The 20,812-nt window shown below is 38.6% G+C and overlaps 6 protein-coding genes across 7 annotated transcripts; 4 read left to right on the top strand and 2 right to left on the bottom strand.

Moving 5' to 3' along the window:
• The first annotated feature begins 231 nt into the window (after positions 1-231).
• LOC109581187 (mediator of RNA polymerase II transcription subunit 25-like) lies at positions 232-6,008 on the top strand. Its single transcript, XM_019995052.1, has 18 exons — positions 232-388; positions 448-493; positions 554-675; positions 1,216-1,279; positions 1,325-1,359; positions 1,414-1,543; positions 1,637-1,702; positions 1,745-1,844; positions 2,353-3,842; positions 3,891-3,932; positions 3,989-4,065; positions 4,116-4,173; positions 4,302-4,430; positions 4,486-4,602; positions 4,697-4,753; positions 4,878-5,078; positions 5,217-5,525; positions 5,610-6,008. The coding sequence occupies exons 1-18, from the start codon at positions 270-272 to the stop codon at positions 5,916-5,918; spliced, it is 3,471 nt and encodes a 1,156-aa protein (XP_019850611.1). The 5' UTR covers positions 232-269; the 3' UTR covers positions 5,919-6,008.
• A 187-nt stretch (positions 6,009-6,195) lies between these two features.
• Positions 6,196-7,791, bottom strand: LOC109581190 (TNF receptor-associated factor 5-like). The gene has a single exon (XM_019995062.1). The coding sequence runs from the start codon at positions 7,789-7,791 to the stop codon at positions 6,196-6,198; it is 1,596 nt and encodes a 531-aa protein (XP_019850621.1).
• A 1,936-nt stretch (positions 7,792-9,727) lies between these two features.
• LOC105312321 (TNF receptor-associated factor 2-like) lies at positions 9,728-11,140 on the top strand. Its single transcript, XM_011404868.1, has one exon. It carries the CDS (start codon positions 9,728-9,730, stop codon positions 11,138-11,140), a length of 1,413 nt encoding a protein of 470 aa, XP_011403170.1.
• Positions 11,141-11,312: 172 nt separating this feature from the next.
• On the top strand, positions 11,313-13,610 carry LOC100639061 (nitric oxide synthase-interacting protein-like). Its single transcript, XM_003385598.3, has 11 exons — positions 11,313-11,420; positions 11,470-11,522; positions 11,580-11,632; positions 11,690-11,754; positions 12,641-12,687; positions 12,747-12,804; positions 12,852-12,878; positions 12,924-13,006; positions 13,064-13,239; positions 13,287-13,395; positions 13,520-13,610. Exons 1-11 carry the CDS (start codon positions 11,351-11,353, stop codon positions 13,589-13,591), a joined length of 813 nt encoding a protein of 270 aa, XP_003385646.1. The 5' UTR covers positions 11,313-11,350; the 3' UTR covers positions 13,592-13,610.
• Positions 13,391-17,412, bottom strand: LOC100639187 (kinesin-like protein KIF9). Of its 2 annotated transcripts, XM_019995054.1 has the most exons (20): positions 17,288-17,410; positions 17,133-17,187; positions 16,755-17,010; positions 16,246-16,336; positions 16,025-16,192; positions 15,883-15,975; positions 15,767-15,829; positions 15,570-15,719; positions 15,438-15,515; positions 15,198-15,380; positions 15,089-15,144; positions 14,894-15,035; positions 14,739-14,840; positions 14,600-14,691; positions 14,389-14,546; positions 14,263-14,339; positions 14,097-14,210; positions 13,797-14,045; positions 13,693-13,746; positions 13,391-13,639 (listed from the first exon to the last, which is right to left on the bottom strand). In XM_019995054.1, exons 1-20 carry the CDS (start codon positions 17,387-17,389, stop codon positions 13,580-13,582), a joined length of 2,343 nt encoding a protein of 780 aa, XP_019850613.1. In that variant the 5' UTR covers positions 17,390-17,410; the 3' UTR covers positions 13,391-13,579. The 2 variants fall into 2 exon arrangements, with proteins under 2 accessions (XP_019850613.1, XP_019850612.1); XM_019995053.1 differs by having other exon boundaries at positions 13,391-13,746; positions 17,288-17,412.
• An 18-nt stretch (positions 17,413-17,430) lies between these two features.
• LOC100639313 (WD repeat domain phosphoinositide-interacting protein 4-like) lies at positions 17,431-20,800 on the top strand. The gene is made up of 10 exons (XM_019995056.1): positions 17,431-17,537; positions 17,580-18,017; positions 18,114-18,218; positions 18,360-18,447; positions 18,504-18,598; positions 19,519-19,598; positions 19,839-19,964; positions 20,235-20,320; positions 20,383-20,484; positions 20,634-20,800. Exons 2-10 carry the CDS (start codon positions 17,897-17,899, stop codon positions 20,791-20,793), a joined length of 963 nt encoding a protein of 320 aa, XP_019850615.1. The 5' UTR covers positions 17,431-17,537; positions 17,580-17,896; the 3' UTR covers positions 20,794-20,800.
• Positions 20,801-20,812: the final 12 nt, after the last annotated feature.

Genomic DNA, 20,812 nt, shown 5'->3' on the forward strand with positions numbered 1-20,812 from the left:
ACAGCTTGAGGCTGCATTAAATAGCATGCAAAATGCAAGCTATTGTGTCATTATTACGTAGACCTTATTGCGAAATACATGATTGCGAAATAATTATGATGAATAACATTATTGCGAAATGGTACATGGTACAGAGAGATTGCGAAATAGTACGACCTCGTGTGCGCACGTGGGCTGACGCATGCGCAGTATCCCACTTCATTCCAATAAATTTTCTGGTCACTCCCTCTCAATGAACGTTGAAGAAGCTTGAGAAGGTGAGGGGGAGAATGGGAGTACTTAGCGAGTCTTCCAAGAGAAGACAGATAATATTTGTAGTTGATGCCTCTACAGCTCTGAGTGGCATATTCAAACACCTTCTCACGGACTATATCGTCCCGTGTATCGAGTATGTTCTACTAAATAGTTATGTTGTAAACATGGTGTAATCGTATCCATTTTATTCAGGTTCTTTAACGGTGGCCCTGTTGCAGAGAGCAATGCTGGAGCTCAGGTATGGTATTTGCTTGATTCTCTCTCTCTCCATTCATATTAATTACCCTTGCCCCATCAGTGTGTCAATTACTATGGTGTCATTACAATCAAGCCCCTGGCCCTGTTCTCAGTTCCTTCCTGTAACTACTTTCCGCTTACCTCTAGTCCGAGCGACCTCCTTCAAAACCTTCACAATATTTGGTATGTTTTATGTCGAAACTATTTCTCAAAGAGGGAGAGAGAGAGAGGGGGGAGAGAGAGAGGATACTTTATACAAGAGACTATAAAATGTTGTTATATGTACATTTACATCTTGTCCCCTCGAGTAACATTAGTTAAACAAACAGTTGGTCAGTGCCACCACCTCTAAACCTCCTCTGGTGGTAGGGATTAGCTCTCTTTGTCAGTCCTATTGTCACTAGAGCACTCCCTTGAAATGACAAAACTAAACCCTGACCAATAGTTCAAACTCAATAGCATGTCATCAGCCCTGGTTCAGGCTGGTTGTATGAAAAATAAGAAATTGCAGAGTTTTGGTTTTTTATGTGTACATGTACACACATGTACTTGTCATCATTTCAAATATTATTATTCATCTAAAAGTACATGGTTGACTGCTAAAGTTGTTACAATTAAACCACAGAGGGCCACACAGTGGTTTTCTGATACTATATTGTGGTAGTCCTCATTTACATGTGGTCACTGGAGTCTCTCACATTATAACTTGTTTCTCTTTCGTAGCTTTGAGGGAAATATGATTGAGCATTGCTGTAGAGCTTCTGAAGGACTTGCTGCTGCTTTAGAGGTACGGCTTTAGACTTAATTTTTTTATGTTTTTTGATACTTTTAGTTCATGGAACTGACAAAGAGTATTGTCATTGGAAAGTAAATGATATTTTTAATTAAAAATCTTCCAAATCTTTTGTCTCTGCCTCTTAGTTCTGACAGCAATGAAATTGAGAAGTATTGTATATTCATCAGTAATCTTCCACCATCTTCGATGCCTGTAATGGAATCTGTTACCTATGGCAACATGTCATACATGCAGCTGGCAGAGGAAATGGCTAAGGTACACACGTAGGCACAATAAATATAAGCTGAGATAGGAGAGAGATGCATATATTTTTAGCTAAGACTTATTTCTTTTCATTTCCAATTTTAGAATAATGTTAGTCTTTCTGTCATCACCCCAAGATGGCTCATTCCTTATGCAGACCTTTTTGTGAAGGTAGAGCAACCTACTCTTACAGTTTGTCAATCTTTGTCACAGGGAGCATTATCACCTCCATATGATAATAGCATACTCACACATGCTGATCATGCTCTTCACCCAGGCTGTATGGTTTTACTGAGAGGCTTAGATGTTCCTTGTAAGTTACCTATTCCGCCCCCCCTCTCTCTCTCTTCCTCTCTCCCCCCCTATCTCTCTCTCTCTCTGTATTATTGAGCTGGGTTCATAAACTTGCATTGTGGCCAGAAATGCCGTATAGTACAATAATGAAACACAAAATTAGTAGTGTTTTATTTCCCGTTGTATTATATAGCACTTCCGGTCGCAGAGTAAGTTTAAGTTAATACATTACACTGTATGCTGTTTGCATGTGTCTTTTATGATATGTGAGTAAAACCAGTTCCTTTTTGATGTGTGCACATCATTCTTCCCCTCAGCCAATTATCCTTACTCTCAATCTCATCTCTTTATGTGTCTTTGAAGATTAACATTAATTTTGTAATGATGATAGTGAATTTTGTAATAATGTACACAGTACACGCATATATAGATTATAAACCACTTAAAAGGCTTAAGTGATGATAAGTATTCCATAATTATTCCTAATTAAATTGACTTTAATTCATAATTTTCCCGTTCTCCTGTAGCTTTAAAGGCTCGTAAAGTAAAGATAGAGCCAGACCCTCTCCCTCCCTCCTCCTCTTCCTCTGTCTCTCAGGATCCAAGCCTAATGGCTTCTGGTTTAGAAGAAATAAAGGGAGAAATATCCGGACCTCCTTCCATATCTCAGCCTCCCTCTATCCCTTCTCTTCCTCCTCCCTCCATACCTCCTGACTCAGTAGTGAATCCGTTATCTGTCCCGCCCATTTCTAATCTTGATGCCCCACCTACCACAGCCCTCCCTCCTGCCATAAGGAAGACCTCGTCTGTCAGTTCCTTGTACGATGTTCAATCCTCGTCTTATCCTGGTCTTAAGTCCTTGAGTCCCAATGGTGTCTCCCCTAGCAACCCGGCTAGTGTTCCGGCCACCATAAGTTCTCATCCTGATCTTGATAAACCTCCTTTGGGTATTCCTTCATCTCTTAGTTCTAGTCCTCAGACCGGTGCTGTCCCCCTCACCTCTGTCTCTCCTCAGCGACCCTCCATTTCTTCTTCCTCGTCTTTTCTCTCAGTCAATGCTAGCAATCCTTCCTATAAGTCAGTCTCTACGGTTTCTAGTGGTACCACAGGCTTTACTGATGCCACTGCTCCCATTGGTAGCTCAACTAATCCTATTCAGATTATTTCATCTCCTGGTGTTGAGAATAAGCCGTTCACTATGTCATCTGTTCCTTCGGCGACTGGAACTACCCCGTCCACTTTGTATACTCAGTCCTCCTCATCGACGACAGCTTCATCTCTAACGACTCTCCTCTCCTCATCCTCCTCCTCTTCTGTCCCCATTAGTTTCAACAGTGACGTACCACCAGTGGGTGGAGTAGGAGGTGGAGCTTCTGATAGTAATGTGACCACCTCATCGTCCTCCATACCAACAGCAGCTGCCCTCACAGCACAGCAGATTGTAATAGAGGCGGCCAGACAAGCAGCTAAAGGATTACCCAGTCAGGGAACGCCTGGGATCCCTCGTCCATTTGGAGGTGTTACTACGTCCCTGCCTTCTGGGGGGCTCCCCTCGTCCAATCCCATTAACACTGGAGGGTTTACCAGTTTTCCTTCTTCAACAGCAGGTGGGTTTGGAGGACCAATAGGAGGAGGAGGAGGTCAGGGAATGATGCCATCTGGAGGACAAGGTCCCATGCAGTCTTTAAATGGCGGGGGAACAATGAACTCCGGTCAAGGGGCAATGGTAGGTCCAGTGGCTCCTAATCAAAGCTCAATGGCTTCCAATCAAGTACCAATGGCTCCTAATCATCAAGGGGGAATAGGTTCTAATCAAGGTCAGATAGGTCCTGGTCAAGGTCAGATGGGTCCTGTTCAAGGTCAGATGGGTCCTGGTCAGGGTCAAATGGGTCCCAATCAAGGTGCAATCGGGGCTGGCTCAGTTGGAGGAATGCAGCAAATGGGATCACAGCAGCAAGCAATGGGAGGAGGGCAGACTAATATTGGTGCTCAACCAGGACAACCTGCTATACCACAGGTGAGAGGGTGTGCATATCAAAGAGTCTCTATTCTTTTTTTCTTTTAGTTTGTTAAAATTTGGACCGGATACATTGAAGTGGCTGAACCGGTTAGTGTATCTCTCTTAGGAATTATTGGCTTGACTGATTTGTTTTTTGTTTTTAGAGACAGCAAAGGATGCAGCCAAGACAAATCCAATGTCACATGCTTGCTAATAAACCAATGGAAAACAAAGCTGAACTGTTAGTTAATGTTATGTTATGACTCTCATCTCTCCTGCTTACTCCTCTAGTAAACCTGAGCTATGGCCTCAGAAGATACTCATGTCCGTACATTTAAAGACAGTATTTGTAAGTGTGTGACCTTAATACTATCATGTTATGCACATACAATACATATGTATTACAAATCTATGTAATATGCATGCATTCTGCAATAGTTCTATGCTGCTGTGAGGCTCAAAAAAAAATTTTTTTAGAATGCTATTAATTCAATTTATCGGATTAATCAAGCGGCTCTGAGAGTGGTCCAGTTTCAGTTCATGGAACCAGCTCAAAATGTTTATTACTTGAGGGCACTTCAGTCTAATGATGCTCAGAATAAAAAGGTATATAGCTGCTTGATAATAAGACTATTATTTGCATTCCTCCTTCTTCCCATAGATTGCTATTGTTAAGATCCCTATCACCAATGCCAATCCGCAGTGCCCCATCAAAGCTTTCTTCATCATTTGGAATGAAAAAACACGTCAGTTTACTGGCCTAATACCATTAGATCAGGTATGCAAGCAATTTTCCTTGAATTTCCTATGAAATACTTGTATGTTAGCGTGTAGTTGTACAGCTTTACTATTATTCATGATATTTCTATTAGGATACCTTTGTGATGGCACTCAAGCAAGCAATGAAAATACAGCAACAGCAGCAGATGGTATGAGATGTAGTCATTATGACTAGTAATGTTAAGAGAGAGGGAGGGAGAGAGAAAAGAGGACATAGTTCAAGTTCTACTAAGACATTAACATCATTTTTTAATTATTTTTTCTATTTTATAGGCTGGAGGTAACCCTGGTATGCAGATGGGTGGTGCAGGGGGTGGAGCTGGGGGTGGAGCTTATATGCCCCAGCAGCAACAACAAGGAGGAGGAGGAGGAGGAGGTGGTGGTTTGCAGCATACGGGAGGAGGCATGGGACCAGGAGGAGGAGGGTATCCTCAACAAACTACGTCACAGCAGCAAATGTTTGGAGGACAGCAGGTAAGAATGTACATGTACCAGGGAAGTATGGCTGTATCATAATTTTTTGAGCTGTAAGCCCATGGGTCTCCACCAATATATTATTTATGCTATCTTAAAGCTGAAGCATTAATAATTAATTTTATTAATCCTTTTTAGTCTTTTAATCAAGCCCCACCAACTTCAACTATGCACCAGTTACCTGCCTCAACAGCTCCAATGACTGCTTCAATGGGTTTCAACTCGTCTCAAGGAGGAACCTCTAGTGTCCAACCTCCTTCAGCTTCAGGGGGCATCAGTCATCAGTCCATGAATTCTATGACAGCTCCGCCCATATCCTCTAATAGTATGGTGGGCGGGGCAGGGGGAGGAGCCCCAACGAGCAACCAGCAGCAGATGCTAAACGCTTTGCAAAATAACGAAAAGTTTAGAATTGCGTATGAGAATGCTAACCCAGAGCAGAAACAGGTAAGATATCAAGACATGTACATGTAATAAAGGCACAATTATACACATGGGGATCCCTTGTTTACTTTTTATTCCTTTCTAAAGGCATTTCTTAATAAACTCGACCTGAAACATTTTCAATTTCAACAACAACAACAGCAACAACAACAACAATATCAACAACAACAACAACAATTCCAACAACAACAACAGCAATCCTACCAACCAGGGGGAGGGCAGTACCCTCCGCCCACACAAAACATGTACAACATGTCGTCCAATCAGATGCCTCAGTCAATGGGGATGCAACATGTTCCAGGTCCCCAGCAGATGGTGCGGCAAGGTGGGGTAGTGCCTCAGTCCCAGTATCCTGCTGGCTCTGGGACGGCACCTAATGACTTGTTCACTCTTTGATGGTTTAATTTTGATGATATTTTTTTTCAAAGAATGCGAGACTGTATTTTTTTGTATAAAACAATTATTATTATTATTATTGTTTTAATCTAATCAAATTAATACTAGCCCCCAACCTTGACCACTTTCTCCTTGTTATTTTGTATTTATTTAATTAAAAAAAACAACATTTTTGAATAATAAAACTAAGACTATAATTATAGTAATACTGCTATTGTTTAATGGTATTGGTATAATAGGCAAAAATGAAAAAAAACTAATAAAAAAGCAACAAGATCTATTGACAAATAACAAAAACCTCAAACCGTAAAGTGCTATTACTAAGGTAGTTAACCAAACTTGAGCTAGCTATAAATTTAGGAAAGCCATTTCCTTTTGTTGATTTTTTTGCCACAGTTGAGAAATCTACTGGAGTATTATGCCCATATTTCACAATTCTTCTATGAGGTTGCCCACTGGAATTGTGCAATAATTCAATAATAACTTTTCCCCTAAAAGGCCATGAGACTGTATGATCATAATTTCCTTTAAGCAGACACACATAAACAGAGACATGGCTACCCTCACCCTTACCATAGCCATTTGGATGTACTCGTAACCGCATATTGTAGCCATTGGCATAGAATGAAGGACTAAAAACATCTTTGTTTTTGTTTTTAAACTTGATGAAATGATTAAGTTCGTACGAAAAGGTTGGCTTTTGTTTAACAATATCACTATCACTATCATAATCATCCTCATCATCCTCATCATCCTCATCATCCTCATCATCAGTTTCTTCTCCTGATTCTGAGCATTCATCAATGTAGTCGGTTAATTCTTCATTTTCTGCTGCATTCTGCCATACTGTCATTTCGTCCTCATCATCAGTTTCTGCCCCTGATTCCAAGCGTTCATCAATATAGTCTTTTAATTCTTTCCTCAGATCATTTTCTGCTGCATCCTGCCATACTGCCATTTTTCTCTTCATTTTGCTTTCCATTAATGGAATTTGGTCTAATAAGCATTGATTATTTTGCTCTAGTGTAGACACTTTCTGGCACAACAAAGTGATTTCTTGATTCCTTTTTTTAACTTCAGATTCCAATTTCTGGCATAACGAAGTAATCTCTTGATTCTTTTTTTTAACTTCAGATTCCAATTGCTTAATTACATCTTTACAGGAAGCAAGAGCACTTTCATTTCTAGAACATTGCTGAAGGCAGAGGTTGAAATGTACCACCAAATTGTCCTTTACGTGATCGTCCATTGTTCTTCGATGTCCTTCCCACTGGCACCCATATTGAGATGCAACACATTTTACATATGCTAATGGGCAGACTTCATTATTGTGCATCTCTTCATATCCTCTTGTTATACTTGCAGAGCATCCAGAGCACTCAATAATGAATTCAGAACAGAGATCATAATGTGAATTCAGATCACTCCAGCTACACTGGTGGTAACAATATTCACATGAAACTATTCTAAACATGCACTTTTCATTTTGATGAATTGAAATCTGGTGTCTTGGACCTTCAAGATCACAAGTGGCACAACGGATAACAGCATGCACACAGTTTTCTTGGTGGTGCTGAAGATCACCTAATTCGCCCTCCCACTCGCAACCCTCATTCTTCTTATTACAATAGACGGAAAGGGACTTGAGAACTCTTTGGAGACTTTTATCTGGTTGTGTTTTAAGGCAGACACGACATTCAGGACAAAGCTTCAGTCGTTTGCTGCAAGATCCGCACAGATGATGCCCGCATTCACCATTCACAAATGGGTCTTGGTACAGAGAGACGAAACAAACCGGACAATTGGTAACCAAGCCTTTAGGAACCGGGTATATGTATTCAAGCTCATCTAAGCTGTCCTCTTTTGTAGACATTTAGAGTAGTTTCTGCTGCTGACTGCCTGTCAGTAAAGTATCTTTGTCGATAGCTACCGACTTGAGCTCTATTATGTAGCCTTTTCGCGTCGACGCTAAGTTGCCAAGTCCCCGGCCCCCAGGGGGTGAGATTTTTTAAAACACCGTTACACCAAGAACACTCAGAACAATAACAATTAACAAATAAAACATGGTGGATTCATTGGATTCATATGAATTAGACTTTGCCTCCCCACCTCCTGAATATTTACAACTGAAGTGTCCAATATGCTTAGAAATGTTACTAGACTCTTCTTATCTCGTCAGCTGCTGCGGGAATCACATTTGTGGGACTTGTATCCAAAGCCTTTCGAATGCCAAAACTACTGAACGAGCTACTGCATTTCTTTTACTACGACCAAGCCTGATAAAACCATGCCCATTATGCAAATCAACTACATACGAGAAAGTAATTGACAAAGGACATCAAAGAGCCGTCAACTCTCTCAAAGTGTATTGCTCAAATAAAGGAAAAGGGTGTAATTGGACAGGAGAGGTGAAGCAGCTGCTAGATCACTTATCACTTGATAATGGAGATTGCCAGCATCAAGCTTACGACTGCAAGTACAAATGTGGCCAGAAATTCTTCCGCTCGTGTCTTGTCGACCACCAAATCAGCCAGTTTTGTAAGAAATACTCTTCAACGTATGAAGAGGTTACCACTATTCACTATGGAGTATGTTCTCAGTATTCAGTTAGGTGTCCTAATGATTGTGGTGCTAGTGTCAAGAGGATTGTACTAGATACTCATGTATCTACGCATTGTCCTCAACGTAAAGTTCAATGTGAGTTTTCAGGCATAGGCTGTAAGTGGTTGGATAGCATTGGAAAGCTCAAGGCACATTTGGAGGAAAAATGGAGGGAGCATATTGCTCTTGCTATGTCACACAGTACCAGCGAGATCAAAGAATTAAAAGGAAATGTGAATACTTTGAATAATAAGGTGGAAGAACTTCACAGACGTGTCAAGGAACTTGAGACACCAGCAGGACGAGGTGCAATGAAATCAACACCACCGCCACCTGCAGCAACTGAAGATAGAAAGCCATTGGATTTGTATGATTTTGGTACACTCAGGTCAATAGTGGATTCATCTCCAGATCTTGGAGAAGGAGGAGGAGGAGGCGGTAGAAAGTATTCAAATCTAGTGGCTATAAGAAAAGATTCAAATACTCCTCCTCCTGAACCTTCTCTTCCACTTCCTCCTTCTCTTACTGTTGGATTTGCAATCACTTCAAAAGGAACAGAGTTAGCTATTGACATTCCTCATCCCTCACAACATTGCAAAGAAAGCCTCATTGTTGACCGGTGGCATCACAAACGTCAAAATAACAATCTTCATCGAACTCCTCCCTTTAGTATTCCTACCATATCTCTTCTTGATCATGATCTTCCTCGTTTTACTTTGCAAGTGACAGTACACTGTAATGGGATCAAGAGTGGTGCTGGCTCACATGTCTCAGTAGCTGCTAATATTGTTTGGAGATCTCCTGTTGGTTTTGATGGACTATTCAGTGGTAAACTTCTAATAATATTGGAGAGTCCGATACCCAGTTATGAGAAGAAGTATGGTCTCATTATATTTGATGATAGTGTTGACGATGTCCATCGTAAGCCATCTCATGATACCGTTGAGTTGGTCATAGAGAAGTTTCTCTCCTTTGATGAAGTTGATTGTTATTTGAGACCAATGAATGACAGCTTATTCTTTAAGATCTATGACTTAGCTTTATGAATCCTGAATCCAGGCAGATTTATTATAATAAATTATTTAAAAATTTATATTTTATATTTTATTTATAGTTTCAGTTTTTAAAATTTAAACCAAAACCTTGGATTTTGCCGCGTGATGTCCCGGGAAATGAGAAAACTCACGTGATAGGGTTCGTGGATGAGCATGGACCCAGATTTGCTCGATTTTATTTCTTCTCCTCCTGATTACTTACAACTAAAGTGCCCAATATGTCTAGAGCTCCTACTAGAGTCCCCCAATCTTTTCAGTTGCTGTGGCAATCACGTTTGTGGAGGCTGTGTTGGGAATCTTAAGGAGAAGGCATGCCCCATGTGTAAGGCAATCAAATACGAGACATTAATTAATAAAAGTCATCAAAGGGCCATCACCTCACTTAAGATTCATTGTTCAAATAAAGAGAAAGGCTGTAAGTGGACCGGAGAAGTAAAACAACTTGAGACTCACTTATCTCTTACGAAAGGAAACTGCCAATACGAATCTTATAACTGTAAACATAAATGTGGGTCATCACACTCCCGCATCGCTCTGACTAGTCATGAAAACTACTCCTGTACCAAACGGCCTATAGTTTGCCATTTCTGTAAGAAATACTCTTCAACATTTGATGAAGTCACTAGAGTTCATCATGAAGTATGTTCACAGTACCCAGTTAGGTGTCCTAATGATTGTGGTGCTAGTGTCAAGAGGATTGTACTAGATACTCATGTATCTACAAATTGTCCTCAACGTAAAGTTCAATGTGAGTTTGTGGGTATAGGCTGTAAGTGGTTTGACAAAGAAAGGCAACTTCCTAAGCATTTGGAGGAGAATTGGAGAGAACACATTGCCTTTGCAATGTCAGTTATGTCACACAGTGCTAAAGAGGTTGGAGAGTTAAGGCACCAGGTGACTGAGCTCCAGGAACGCATGACAAAACTAGAGCTTGAATCATCAATGGCAAAATCAGAGTCATGTTCATTACCAAAGAAACATTTACGATCAGAATCAGAAGATTCAGAGGAAGAGAGCGATGGTGAGCCAGTCACAAAGAAATGTCTACCAGAGGCAAAGCCGAATGTTTCATTATCTTCTGCAGGAGAGGCAGCACTTAAGACTACTCTAGATCCTTCAAAGATGAAATGTATAATTACGTCGTTTGGTTATGCAATCCCTTTTAAAATCCCTGATCACAGTGTCATTACAGCTACTCTTGTTGTTAGCAGGTGGCATCATAAACGTGCTCATAATAATCTCCACAAATCTCGTGCCCTTTCAATTCCAGGCCATCGTCATTTGTTGCAGGTGACAGTATATTGTAATGGCGTCATGAATGCAAGAGGATCACATGTTTCTGTTTGTGCTAATGTCTACCATGGCTCATCGCCTTCACTACCACTGTTTAGTGGTAAGCTCCTTGTAACGCTATTGAGCCCCATACCCGAGTATGAGAAGAAGTATGGCCTCATTATATTTGATGATACTGTTGATGACAAGTATCGCCGGCCTAGTCGTGATGGCGTTGAAATCGGGATTAGACAGTTTGTCTCGAGTCATTCAATGAATTGGATTGTTATTTAAGACCAGACAATGATGACAGTCTTCACTTTCAATTTCATTTTGTTGAACTTTAAATAATAGTATATATTGTGAGCTATATTATTTTAAAGGCTCTTTGTGTATTGTTTAATTACTTGGTGAATAAATTGTTTATGTTTGGGCTTGCAGCACTTTTTAATAAAGTGAGAGTTTGTAGGCGTGGTCAAACTATGTTTAACCACACCCATTAAAATGGGGCGCCATGGGAAGAATCAAACAGCCTCTGCTGTGTACAGCTATCATGAAAAGAAAAAAGACACGAGTGAGTTCTTGCTCTAAAGTTGTACCTTTATTTATATATTTGTGTATAGAGACATCTGGATATGGCAGTAAAACTGTGCGACTCGGAAAAGACTCGCTACAAGTATGCACCTCCACTAGTATCAACAAGAATAGATGATTTATATCCTCTTCTTTCCAGGAATTTGATTGCTGCTGTCTTTCTCTTCAGCCATGTAGAAATCCTGTCATAACGTAAACTAATAAGACTCTAATTATATACCTTGTATTTGTATTTTTATTGTAAGGCAGTCCTAATGGGTATCTCTTTGAGAAGGAAGCCATCTTGGAGTGCCTCCTCCACCAGAAGAAAGAGTGTAAGTTATTGTTGTAAGTCATATATACATGACTTAAGTTGCGTAGAAAGTTTGAGCTGGTTCTGATCAAAATTGGATTTTTTATGAATTTTTAAAGTTGCTCTGAAATCAGGCAAAGTCCCTGTGCATGGAACTAATGGGTTTTTGCTTGTCACAGATTTTGTGACAATGGAACTAATGGGTTTTTACTTGTCACGGATTTTGTGACAATGGAATAAATGGGTTTTTGCTTGTCACGGATTTTTGTGACAATGGAACTAATGGGTTTTTACTTGTCACGGATTTTGTGACAATGAAATTAATGGGTTTTTACTTGTCACGGATTTTTGTGACAATGGAACTAATGGGTTTTTACTTGTCACGGATTTTGTGACAATGAAATAAATGGGTTTTTGCTTGTCACAGATTTTGTGACAATGGAACTAATGGGTTTTTACTTGTCACGGATTTTATGACAATGAAATAAATGGGTTTTTGCTTGTCACAGATTTTGTGACAATGGAACTAATGGGTTTTTACTTGTCACAGATTTTGTGACAATGAAATAAATGGGTTTTTACTTGTCATGGATTTTGTGACAATGGAACTAATGGGTTTTTGATGCATATACTTGTACTTATGTTGAGCAGAAAGTTTGAGCTGATCATAAAAATTCAAAATTGATTTTTTTAATGAATTAGAGTTGCTCAAAAGCCACGTATTATTGTAGTGCTTTTCAGTTCATGGAACATGCTGTTTAGCTCATTTAGCATGCTTTGTTGTAAACCCTCCTTAAGGCTGCCATATTCAATAATTTGCAATTGAATTGCATCAATTCACATCATAAAAAATAATGCATGCCTTGTCTCCATCATTCATCATTATTATGACTCTTGCCACATTTTAGATGCTCGGAAGATGAAAGAATACGAAAAACAAAGCAAGAAAGAAGAAGTAAGCTCCCAAGATAGCTTATTAGTAACTATTTTTGATTTTCTGATTTCTGTGAATAGGAAGAACTGGCATCACTAGCTGAGGCAGAAGCAAGGGATCGTGTGGAAAAATTTATTGGTAACCCAAGAATTTTTCTTGCAAAAAATTACTATTATACATAATAGGTATTAGCTCCAGTACTACCAGTACAGGTAAGTAGAGAGATGCAGAGAAACTTTATTTTCTGGTCACTTTAGAAAAATCAGAGAAGCCTAAACTACCCAGTTTCTGGGTACCATCACTCACACCACATCACACATCAACTAGTATCAAAAAACCAGTCAGTCCAGTTTTCTTAACGAGAGTTATTATTACCCTTGGGTCTTCTTCTTTCCAGGATAGCAAGACTTATTGTCCGATGAGTAATCAGCCACTGAGAGTGAAGGATCTGATACCAGTCAAGTTCACTCCGTCAGGTGAAAAAACTTCAGCTACCAGCAAAGCAAGGCATATATGTGCTGTCACCAGAGATGTACTAAGTAATTCAACACCATGTGTTGTACTAAAACCAAGGTGAGTCTACATTATGAAGATAATGTTATATTACTCTCTTCTCTCAGTGGAGATGTTGTGATGCAGAGTTGCTATGAGAGACTTATCAAGGACACAATGATATGTCCTTTAACTGGCATCAAATTAAAGGAGAGCGATATTATACCAATCATTAGGGTAAAGAGATTATACATAATAATAATTATAGAGAGAGTAGAGGTTAATGTCAGTGATAAATTGAAATACTACAATTGTTCTATTATTGTTATTACTATTATTATTATTATTTGTTATATTACAGGGTGGGACTGGGTTTGCTGGTGCTGGTGTAGCATTGAAGGCAAAGAAGAAAGGAGCGGCGCTAATGGCTTAATATCATGCTAGTTTTTTTCCTGATAGTAGCCCTTCTCTCAGTGATGCTCTATGAATAAACAAAGAATAAAGAACATTCCAAATATACGTTTTTATTCTTACTCTTTTCCCTGTCCTTAATTGTGCATAATAAAAGGCCATTGTAGATGGGTCGCCCTGTGGTGGTGAAATTCAAAGTATACAAACTTGCTTGTACAAAGCCTTACTTGTAGTAATGCCATGCTCTGTAGATCTTTAAAACGGCTAGTTTCAGGTGGCTCAATGGGACTGCTAGTAGCACTGGTTTCTTCACCAGACGCCTGAGAAGGCTTATCACCAATGAATGCTAGCTTGTACCATGTATCAAACTCATCTGCTAGTTTTTGTCTGCTTTGCTGTGTGTATTGATCACAATAAGGGATGTCAAGCTTTAGTCCCTCCAATATTGCATACTGACTCTTGTATTCTCTTTTAGCCTGTGATTCACAGTAGTTACTCTAATTTATAATTCTAATTATGATTATCACCTCTTGCAACTCTTTGAGATAATTGTATTCTTCACTGTCTAAGATTTGTCTTCCATCACTGGTTGTTGCTGTCACCATTTGACCTTTCTTCTTATCTACTAGTTTCCTTCGTAGCTGCAATGCATTATTATAAAGGAGTGACGCTATTATGTATGCTTCTGTATACCTTATCAATCTTTTGCTTTAATTGGTTCAGTTTACAACTGACATCATAAGCAGCCTTTCTTTTTCTTTGCAACAAGTCTATTGGTAATTCAGATTTGAATACTAATAGTCTTTTCTTTACTTTTACCTTTGTTTTGCAGGAAAATTCTATTTATTTCTTTTCCTCTGCCTTTTTTAAACAGTTCAAATGCTTCTACACGTGAGGGCGGTGAGTAAGGCTGACCACTGGTGTCTTCATCAATGCAAAACTCTTGTGCATCCGATGACAAATTCTGACCTTTGCCACTGTAAAAGCAAAGTATGATGAATGATCATCTCTACTATTATTTTATGCATACAATTTCTTTTTTTGATCAGCAGAGATGGCCAGCTTTGGTAAGAATGAAATCCGTTTCTTTCCCAGTTTGGTGTTAGCAACATCCCCTGGTGCCTATGATTAAGCATATGTATGAAAAATAATGGAATGCGATTACTTACCTGTCCTATCCCATAACCTTGACCATCACTCACACCAACTTCTTGTTTCTTGTCACTGTAATCTTCAGCCTCAGTCTCTGCAGTAGTTGGACTTGCTGCCCCCTAAATTAAACGTGCATCCATACATAATGTAATCAGTTATTGTAGCTTGTTACCGTATTTTTGCGTAGATTAAATTTTCCTCCTTTAGTAGGTTTGACTGGCTTTTCTTCAATAGGCCCACTTAAGGATGCATCTACTTTACTTAATTGCTCCTGTAGTTTACTCAGTTCCTCTTGATAATCTTTCTTCATAGTGCTATCAATATAAGGTACATGTATGTACATGTATTACATAGCATTAGTACATACTTTATATATTCTTTAAACTGGGAAAAGGTTTCTTTTATCTCTCGTATGCTGTTAAACTAGTATTATGTACATAATGCATTAGAATCATTGTAATGATCATATGCAGTACTTCTAAAGTATTTGTAGTTCCAGCAATGTAATTTTTGACTCCATCTTTAATATTTGCCACTTGTCCTTCTGTCAGGTGAGCTGTGACTGATGTCTTGCTGCTTTGTTTCCCATGTAGGAGCTCTTGCATTGCCATTTCTTCTTTCAGAGCTTTGATGTCTCTCTCATATTTTTGAATTAGGCCCTACATAATTGATGCATGGCAGTATAGACAGGGTATTACTAATAATAGCATGTATACCACTGGATTGTAGTGAATGTTTCTCTGGGGATCGGCACAAACACACATTATCCTTTCAGAAAATCTTAGTGTTCCCAACTGTATCATTAAAATGATTACTATAGCAAATTTCTTTTATTATTATTATTTTACTGTATTTTCTAGATGCTCTCTTTCTCCCCATATGTTTGCAATCATCACGCTATTGCAGTTTCCTCCAATGGAGCCTTTGAGGAGTTGAGTCAGCTTGCAATGTCTATAAGGAACATGTGCCCTTCTTTTCTCAGTTAATGCCATTACAACCTGTATAAATGCTATTAATGTGCATATGTGTGCAGCTATTATCATACCTGCTCTAGAAAGGACAATGATTTATTGATGTAAATGGTTTCTGTCACTATAGTCCCACTATGCTATAAGGGGAAAGATTAAAAATAATTGTAAGGCAAAAATCTGGTGAATGTACATCAGCAATTCCAAGTCGTTCTGAACCAGCCAAATCAACCAAGTGAAGTTTTGATATGGTGTACTCTGAGCTTGCACTAACAGCTGAATGGCACTATACAAAGGCATAATCTTTATGAGAGCTGTTTGGTGCAGGGACTTACTTCAACATTGATTGTAAATATAATGTGAGAACGAGAGCACTGCTTGTTTAATGCGTGCTCACCAACCAAACGATTCTTCTCAGCCTCAAAGAACATGTTCAGTGCTTCTTCTTCGTTATCTGCTACTCTAACGCTCAGCCCCTTAACACTACTAGTTCCTTTTTCATTCTATCACATTCATCATTAAAGACATGATGTACTGTAGCGTGTTAGAGACAAACCTCACTCAATGATAGGCTTCCTTGATCAGACTTTGGTAGTTCCCCTAAAAGATCAGTGAGAGTTTCATTGTATATCTCCAGGCAAGATATCCTATATGAAAAAAACAACAAAAATTATGCACTTTTTCTACTAAAGTCTATTCAGTTTCACCTGACCTATTGATTTTCTGTTATAACTTTTGATAAACATGGAATTTAGAAATTTTATTTGCACCATTAGAATTGCTAGGTCCTTCCCGTCCTTTAGATAAAAAGATCGGGTCAAAATGATAAGGCCTTAGCCTTTTTTTGGATGTCCCTGTATAAACTCAATGACATACCTTTGACCGCAATTATGCAGCTAGAACAGCAGAATAAATTCAGCTGCTACTTATCTGCATCCCTTCGGCGCAACAAAAACAATTCCAAAACCACAAATACGTAAAGAATGCGGATGTGATGTAGTTATTTTATTAATTGAAAGAAGCCAGGGGTCAGGTGAAAGTGAATAGACTTTAGTTTGTACATACCTAACTATTGTAGTACAATCATCTCTCTCACGGACTGTATTGTATATCTGAGAGAGTGCCCTAGGGATGATGCCTCTAAGCCTATACTGGGGCTCTCCTGACATTGTGTATGTTTTGCCAGCTCCAGTCTGTCCATACGCAAATATGGTTCCATTGACTCCGTTCATGACACCAGATACAACATCATGAGCACATGCTGCATAGACCTCTTCTTGTGAGCTATTGCTAAGAATCCCATCAACAAGGAAGTTCCATTCTAGAATAGAAATTAAAATAGACCAGTTTGCTGCATGCACTGCGAACATTTGTACAATGTAAGTATGATTGCTGAGGGCATTCAAATCAAAGTAGTTGTCTTGCTTATGCAGTATTACTAACCTCTAGCTTGTTGATTTATTCTCCTTGGACTGACAGGCAATTGAATTGATATGACCTATAAAAATACAACTGAAGTAACCCAATGATTACCCAGGTATGGTTAGCTAGTGGTAGAGTCATCCCAATTTTAAACTAAGTTAGAATGATGCACCCACCTTGTCTCGTATGGTGATAAACTCTGAGGCAAAGTAAGGAGTCGGTCTAGCCCTTACAAACACTTTCACACGTTGCGAACTGCTCGTAGGAACGGTAGCCATGTTTTTTTTACGTTTTGTTGATCGCCGTGTGGTTGCTACAGCAACGATGAGCCACACCCTTTGTCAAAAAGCTAATGCCTCGTCATGAATAAATTCGAGTCTTTGGTGACAAATCTTCAAAATAGCTGCAGCTCCGAGGAGAGACAAAGTAAGCACACCTCCTTTATAAATATTTACAAGGTATCTTTAGGCTTGGTGGAAGCTACTGCCAAGGACAAATGCGTCCTCACTTGCCAGCAGTTGGGGGTGATACTGATGGCACTCAAGTACCCAGCAGAAAGAATGAACGCTGCCAGCATTTTGAGTAGTATTGTGGTGGACCCTGAGAATGCAGGGCATGATCTAAGACCTTTTCTTTCCTTAGAGACGTCCTCAATGAGGAAAGACATAATAACAATTGTTACTTCTTGTGTAAAAAATTAATATATTATTATTCATTCACTCAGCCACACCTTCTTTATATATTTTTGGAACAAGCCCCGCCTATTAACCACGCCTATTACTAAAATGTCTAGGAGAAAGTTGTTGTCTCTCTCTTTGTCAAAAGGTCACAATTGTTTCTCCTGTGGACTGGAGAGCGGGCTGGTAGTGTATAATGTACAACCTCTTGCCAGGCTACTCAAATTAGGTCTAGAATTAGTTAGATATGTATTTAAAATGACAATAATTATGCTACATGTATGTGCATGTACATATATATGTGTACTTTTCACATTTTGTGTAGATTTTGAGACGGTTGGTGGTGTTGGTCATGTCGAAATGTTGCAACGGTCTAACCTCATTGTCTTTGTAGGAGGTGGACAGGCTCCTAAGTTTCCTCTTCATCAAGGTAATTATGCTTTATAGAAAAGTTTGAGCTAATTCTGATTACAATTTTTGAGCTATGAGCATCAGGAGAAATAGTTGAATTTTGTTTAATATTGTCATTGATTGCCGCCCAACACTTCTACCTTCCTTTTTCTATGTTCAGTTATGATCTGGGATGACTTTCTTAAGAAATTTGTATATGAGATTGCGTTTCCCACTCCAGTCCTCTCTCTAAGGTTGAGGAAGAATAAGTACGTGAATGAAGTCTGTCTCACATTAATTATAATAATTATTGTTTTAATTTAAGGTTGATTGTTGTCCTTCAGTCCAGCATTCATGTCTTCTCCTTTCCTAATCCTGTGGAGAAGCTACTGACTATACCCACACAGACTAACCCAAAAGGTTTATGCTGTATAGACGAATAATTTGGTGGTCTAAACTTAGGCGGTTTTCCATCAAAATGACTAAATATAATATTGGCGGTCTCTTAATTTGGCGGCTTACTATCTTGTCTTTTTAAAGTACTCTCAGCTCTTCTTGAAATTGCCAAAATTCTGAAAAATACCCAAGGCTATAGTCCATGGTTTTTTCCAAAAAAATGGCTCTGAAATCACCCCAAATTTTTATTACATTTTTTGATACATATTGATGTACTTATGCTTTGTAGAAAGTTTGAGCTGATTCTGACTTCAGTTTTTAAAGTTACGGCCATTTTAAGAAATCACCAAAATTTTGAAAAATACCCAAGGCTATAGTCCATGGTTTTTTCCAAAAAATGGCTCCGAAATCACGCCAAATTTTTATTACATTTTCTGATACATATTGATGCCCTTATGCTGTGTAGAAAGTTTGAGCTCATTCCGACTTCAATTTTTCAAGTTACAGACATTTTTAGAAAACGTCGAAATTCTGAAAAATACCCAAGGCTATAGCCCATGGTTTTTTCCAAAAAATAGCTCCGAAATCATGCCAAATTTTTATTACATTTTCTGATACATATTGATGTACTTATGCTGTGTGGAAAGTTTGAGGTGATTCCGACTTCAATTTTTCAAGTTACGGCCATTTTAAGAAAATGTCAAATATTTGAAAAATACCCAAGGCTATAGCCCATGGTTTTTTCCAAAAAATGGCTCCGAAATCATGCCAAATTTTCATTACATTTTTTGATACATATTGATGTACTTATGCTGTGTAGAAAGTTTGAGGTGATTCCTACTTCAATTTTTAAAGTTATGGCCATTTTAAGAAATCACCAAAATTTTGAAAAATACCCAAGGCCCATTAATGTATTTACTGGACTTTCTGATTACTACTGTTAGGATTGTGTGAAGTCTGTACTTCAGTTGATTGTCAATTAATGATTTATCCTGGACCACAGACTGGCAGCATACAAATAACAGTACGTTGACATTGTAATTCATCCATATACCGTATAGTGAGGGAAGAATTGGCAGAGTTTTTTTGGTGATTGGCTGATAAATGATAAATTATTGCCAAAATAAAATCCACCTTTTTGCAGTATTTTGAGCAACTTTGCCAATATAAATTTGCAAATACTTGTATATTGATTTCATTTCTCATGCAACAAATCCTTTTATATCAATATAATGCTCAATTGCTAAAACTGTCTTTCCTAAAGGACTTGTTGACTATAGAGGATCCAGGCAGGGCCAGTACTGAGAGATTGGTACAGGCTCATCAACATGAGGTAGTCTGCATGACTCTAAACCAATCAGGGACTCTGCTAGCATCTGCTTCATCAAAAGTACACCACACACATTTGAAATAATTACTATACTCTCTACGTCTATTTTCTGTACATTAAAAATAATTATACAGTACGTGTACATGTACAGTACATCACTTATAATTTTTGAGACTAATTTTGTATACTGGGGGTACATGTACATGTACTTATATTATATTACCCTGTAACAAAAATTTAAAATGAGGTACAATTTACATGTACATGTACATGTAGTTCAAAATCTACACATTGTATAAGAGCTTTGTTCAATGACTGTTTGTCTATTAGGGGACGCTGGTGAGAGTCCACAATACTCAGACTAGAGTACTGCTGGTTGAGTTTAGACGCGGGGCAGACCCTGCTAATATCTCATGGTACAATCGCATCGTCATAATAATTATTTAACTTATTATTATTATTATTGTCCCTATTTTAGTATTAATTTCAGTCAGGACTCAGCCTTCCTTTGCGTCTCAAGTGACAAAGGTACCGTCCACGTTTTTGCTGTACAAGATCAATCGCTCAATCGGAAATCAACGTAAGCTACAAAGACTTGATATTTGATGGAACTGCCTTTAAAAGAACATGCAATTGTGTGTGCTCGACCTCTGTACATGTACTTTTTAAAAGAAATACATGTACATGTAAATTTGCATTGATTTATCTCTTCCTGTTTACTTCTCCTAGTCTCGCTCAAGTTGGTATAGGACAGTTAAGCAAGACTGTTGGTACTTATGTTGACAGTCAGTGGGATTGTGCTCAGTTTGCGTTACCATCTGAAATACCGTCACTTTGTTTCTTCACATTAGACACCAAATCTGTCATAGGCAAGTTCATTAGCATTTAATGATTATTATACTTGAATG

The sequence above is a fragment of the Amphimedon queenslandica genome, unplaced genomic scaffold (assembly GCF_000090795.2).
Source record: "Amphimedon queenslandica unplaced genomic scaffold, v1.1 AMPQUscaffold_13456, whole genome shotgun sequence".
Taxonomy (NCBI): Eukaryota; Metazoa; Porifera; class Demospongiae; order Haplosclerida; family Niphatidae; genus Amphimedon; species Amphimedon queenslandica.

Excerpts from the sequence above, each read along its gene's own strand:
- LOC109581187 (XM_019995052.1), top strand. The coding sequence starts at position 270 with ATGGGAGTACTTAGCGAGTCTTCCAAGAGAAGACAGATAATATTTGTA. Across the intron at positions 494-553 it reads AGAGCAATGCTGGAGCTCAG|TGTGTCAATTACTATGGTGT; the intron begins GTATGGTATTTG and ends TTGCCCCATCAG. Across the intron at positions 4,066-4,115 it reads ATGGAAAACAAAGCTGAACT|TAAACCTGAGCTATGGCCTC; the intron begins GTTAGTTAATGT and ends TTACTCCTCTAG.
- LOC109581190 (XM_019995062.1), bottom strand. The coding sequence starts at position 7,791 with ATGTCTACAAAAGAGGACAGCTTAGATGAGCTTGAATACATATACCCG.
- LOC105312321 (XM_011404868.1), top strand. The coding sequence starts at position 9,728 with ATGGACCCAGATTTGCTCGATTTTATTTCTTCTCCTCCTGATTACTTA.
- LOC100639061 (XM_003385598.3), top strand. The coding sequence starts at position 11,351 with ATGGGGCGCCATGGGAAGAATCAAACAGCCTCTGCTGTGTACAGCTAT. Across the intron at positions 11,633-11,689 it reads TGTAGAAATCCTGTCATAAC|TCCTAATGGGTATCTCTTTG; the intron begins GTAAACTAATAA and ends ATTGTAAGGCAG. Across the intron at positions 12,805-12,851 it reads TCGTGTGGAAAAATTTATTG|GTATTAGCTCCAGTACTACC; the intron begins GTAACCCAAGAA and ends TATACATAATAG.
- LOC100639187 (XM_019995053.1), bottom strand. The coding sequence starts at position 17,389 with ATGGCTACCGTTCCTACGAGCAGTTCGCAACGTGTGAAAGTGTTTGTA. Across the intron at positions 14,692-14,738 it reads AAGGTTATGGGATAGGACAG|GCACCAGGGGATGTTGCTAA; the intron begins GTAAGTAATCGC and ends GCTTAATCATAG. Across the intron at positions 14,046-14,096 it reads ATCTCAAAGAGTTGCAAGAG|GCTAAAAGAGAATACAAGAG; the intron begins GTGATAATCATA and ends TGTGAATCACAG.
- LOC100639313 (XM_019995056.1), top strand. The coding sequence starts at position 17,897 with ATGTCTAGGAGAAAGTTGTTGTCTCTCTCTTTGTCAAAAGGTCACAAT. Across the intron at positions 20,321-20,382 it reads GACCCTGCTAATATCTCATG|TATTAATTTCAGTCAGGACT; the intron begins GTACAATCGCAT and ends TCCCTATTTTAG. Across the intron at positions 20,485-20,633 it reads TCGCTCAATCGGAAATCAAC|TCTCGCTCAAGTTGGTATAG; the intron begins GTAAGCTACAAA and ends TACTTCTCCTAG.